Genomic DNA, 3600 nt, shown 5'->3' with positions numbered 1-3600 from the left:
TAAGCATCTACCGGGATTGACTTCTTTTTAATTACTAGTCAATGACAGAAAAAAAAATCCTAAATTAAAATCAAACTCCTGAGTACTTCTGAATATTCAGTTACCTTTTGGGGGCAGTTAGTTGGTCCTATAGGATGTTTTAGAAATCCTATAATGTCAGGTGACAAACACATTCTAAGGTAAACCATGACTCTTTTTTTATGGTTTATGTATGTTTAAATGATTAAATGCTTTCAAAAGAAAGATATGTTTAAACATTTTTATTTTATAAATTTTTAATTTTATTATATATATGTTATATAATAGAATAGATATAATAGAATGAATAAAATAAAATAAAAATTGTATATATAAATATATCCTCTAGCATCACAAGATTGACCCAACCTAAGGTGAAGTAAGACTAATTTTATCAGATCTATTTTTGGTGTTTCTACTTTCAAGTCTGAACATCCAGTTTACCCTGGTGATCATGGATGAAATAAAAATCTCATTGTTTTAGAAAATTGAAGAGATGGGTGGACTTGTAGTCCTATTAAAACTGCTTATTTTTATCTTTGTTTTTGACTCCAATTACCCTTTATAATAGAAAGCTAAACAGAAGTATCATTCATGAATTTGATTATTGCTCCACATTTTAGCTTCTAGCAAAGCTCTAATTTTAGAATAGATAGACCCACATATAGAGCAAGATTTTAGGGGTGCTGAAATTGCTACGCAGTATATATTTTTTCTTTAGTGTTTGAAAAACTTGCTTCTTGGCTGAAGACCTACTTTGGTGTAAAATACATGTATTTTGTTTTTTTTTTTTTTTCCTTTCTTATCCTAGTCTTTTATTTGTTAAAACTAATCTTTAACAATAAATGCCAAAGGAAAACAAAAGTAAGGGATTTGTACAGTGGATGGGAAATGACTGTAAGCCATGGCAGACCAGAAGCTCCTGTTTTGTTCTGTGGGGCCAGGAGTCTACCATGTGGTGTGCTCCTCTTTCTTCTCCCCCACAAAGGTCTCAAACAGCTTAGATGGGAGGCTGAACGTGATGATTGGTCCTAATTTTTGCTATTCAGCCATTTTTCTTGATCTTGCTCTCTGACTCCATACATTCCAGACTGTTCAATGGATTTGTAATAAACTTCCAAGATGAAGGGAAATTTCTTGCTCATTGTTTGCCTGAAATCTTGGCTTGTGTTCATCCTATTAAACAAAAAATAGGCTCCAAAAATGCCCAAGAGCTCAACTACTAAAACTCCTTTAAAGATCTTCTTTGCCAGTGGTTCCATAGTGCGAGCCATCCTGAGGCGCCCGCACACTGGACTGCGCCTATTTTGTTTTTTTAAAGATGTATTTTTATTTTAGAGAGAGAGCAGAGGGAGGGAGGGAGAGAGAGAGAGAGAGAGAGAGAGAGAGAGAGAGAGAGAGAAAGAGAATCTCTAGCAGATTCTGTGCTGAGCCCTGAGCCTGACACAGGGCTTGATTTCAAGACCCTGAGATCATGACCTGAACTGAAATCAAGTGTCAGAGGCTTAACTGACTGAGCCACCCAGGTGCACCCTAGAGAGTTACTTTTTTTTTTTTTTTTAAGATTTTATTTATTTATTCATGAGAGACACACAGAGAGAGGCAGAGACATAGGCAGAGAGAGAAGCAGGCTCCCTGTGGGGAGCCTGATGTGGGACTCAGTCCCAGGACCTCAGGATCACTTATCTGAGCCAAAGGCAGATGCTCAACCACTGAGCCACCAGGTGCCTGATAGATACTTCTAAAGAGAAGGAAAGAGTGGTGATTTGCTCTCTCTTTTACTATATCATTTTTTCCCTCTATTTCAATAACACTGAAAATGTAAGCCAACTTGCCGCAAACTCAATGTGAGCTCTCTGGAAGATGCTGATCAATAAAAATAATAATCAACTGCCTCATTTTCTTCAATTTTGTGTTCAGCACATGTTATCTTGATGCTGAAGAAACTTCAGCAATGTGAATGGCCTACTTTGTTTGGACTCATTGGATAAAAGCTGTATTCTGATGGCCAATCAGAACATATCAAAAATGATTGGAAAATTTATATGAACTTAATTTGACCTTCTGATGTAGTGCATTTAAGGGTAAAACAATTTTTACAGTAAGAGACTATTCAGTAGTTTCTAGTTCTGATTCATGTTTTTTCTCAGTTCTTATATTTTTCCGTACTGAAGAAATTGGTATGACAACAAAGAGGTAGATACTGAGATTGGTTAACTGGTATACCTTAACGTGTGTATTAAGTGTGCAAATTGATATGTCCTCAGAGAGAATTCTATCTATGAGGAGTCTTTGTGGACCACACTAGCTTTCTCCAGAAATCAAGAGAATGTACTCTGGCTAACACTGCGAATGATCAGCTAAGAAAAAGGATGATTTTTTTCAGAGAGGTAGCTCAGGAATTTGCCTCATGCCAGTCCTATGGAAAAGAGTTTATTATCGATTCTGGGTGAGGGACTATAGGAGGCATCATCAAAATCTTAGGAGACATTTTTTAAAATTCCAAAAATTCTTTAGAATAAAGCAATATGGATAAAGATTCTCAAAGAAAGGGATTCAGAGATACTTTTCTGTTGTCAGGAAGGGTTCCTCCTGGAACAAAGGGAGAAAACTACCGATATCCTGTGGACATTATTAGGAAATTGTAGTATAGGCATAACGAAGTTGTTTCATGGAAACTGTGTTGAGAAGGATTCTGGGAATGTTTGGCCTCAGCAAGAAAGAACACCTTGATGAATATTTGATGTCTGGTATAGGTATGTGAGGAGAAGATAATTGTGCATACAGTAAATTTGCTTAGTTCTGGTTGAGGTAAGTTTTTTGATCTTGCAGAGAAGGAAAAATTTTTTTCTCTATCCTGTTAAGTTTAGTGACTAGGGCCTGTGAATTAAGCAATAGAAGAAAAGATTTATTTTGCAAGCTCATGGAAACTTCAGAGAAAAGAACTGGAAACTCAAATGGTTAGGTGTGAGGGCTTATATGCCATTAAACAAAGAACAATAAATTGTGAAGAAGTGAGAAGACAAAGGAGAAGGGATTTGGGCTTCTAGAAGTGTTAAGTTATGGGAAGGAAAATACATGGGGGAAACGAATGGAAGATAAAGGTAATGTTAGTAAGATTTGTTATACAGACTCAAGGGTACTATCTCCAGTGATAAAAGCCATCTCTGGTGATTAAGGGCCATTCTGTTCCTGGTATGGGAGAAGGGAAGGAAGACACTTTCACAAAGGCTTTGCTTTTAGGAAGTAAGGAGGAGGGCAGAGGGTTTCTCCTGTGTCTGCTGTTTCTTAATTTTCTTCAGTCAAAAATTCTTCAATGACATATTTTGGGGTGGCATATTCCAATCCCATTCGATCTCTAATTTTCAATTTCTTTATCTGTTATGAAGATAATGTCACCTCGGGAACTAGTATGAGAATGAAATGAGATGATGTTTGTGAAAGCACTATGAGAGCGATAAAGCATTCTACAAATGTAAGGGTTGAATTCTTATATTTTAGGTTGCATTTTCTTTGTTCAGATTGAAATCTCAGTTCCTTATAAATTTACGATGAAACTGACCCTGTTGGCAAAATGAAGTG

At 36.2% G+C, this 3600-nt stretch overlaps 1 protein-coding gene across 1 annotated transcript; it reads right to left on the bottom strand.

The window, feature by feature from the left end:
• Nucleotides 1-809: 809 nt before the first annotated feature.
• Nucleotides 810-1314, bottom strand: LOC111091116 (protein CEBPZOS). Its single transcript, XM_038564712.1, has one exon. The coding sequence runs from the start codon at nt 1290-1292 to the stop codon at nt 1050-1052; it is 243 nt and encodes an 80-aa protein (XP_038420640.1). The 5' UTR covers nt 1293-1314; the 3' UTR covers nt 810-1049.
• Between the last annotated feature and the right edge of the window lie 2286 nt (nt 1315-3600).

The sequence above is a fragment of the Canis lupus genome, chromosome 19 (assembly GCF_011100685.1).
Source record: "Canis lupus familiaris isolate Mischka breed German Shepherd chromosome 19, alternate assembly UU_Cfam_GSD_1.0, whole genome shotgun sequence".
NCBI classification, from domain to species: Eukaryota; Metazoa; Chordata; class Mammalia; order Carnivora; family Canidae; genus Canis; species Canis lupus.
The sequence above is the reverse complement of the archived record's forward strand: the minus strand, read 5'-3'. Positions and strand labels throughout refer to the sequence as shown.

Excerpts from the sequence above, each read along its gene's own strand:
- LOC111091116 (XM_038564712.1), bottom strand. The coding sequence starts at position 1,292 with ATGGCTCGCACTATGGAACCACTGGCAAAGAAGATCTTTAAAGGAGTT.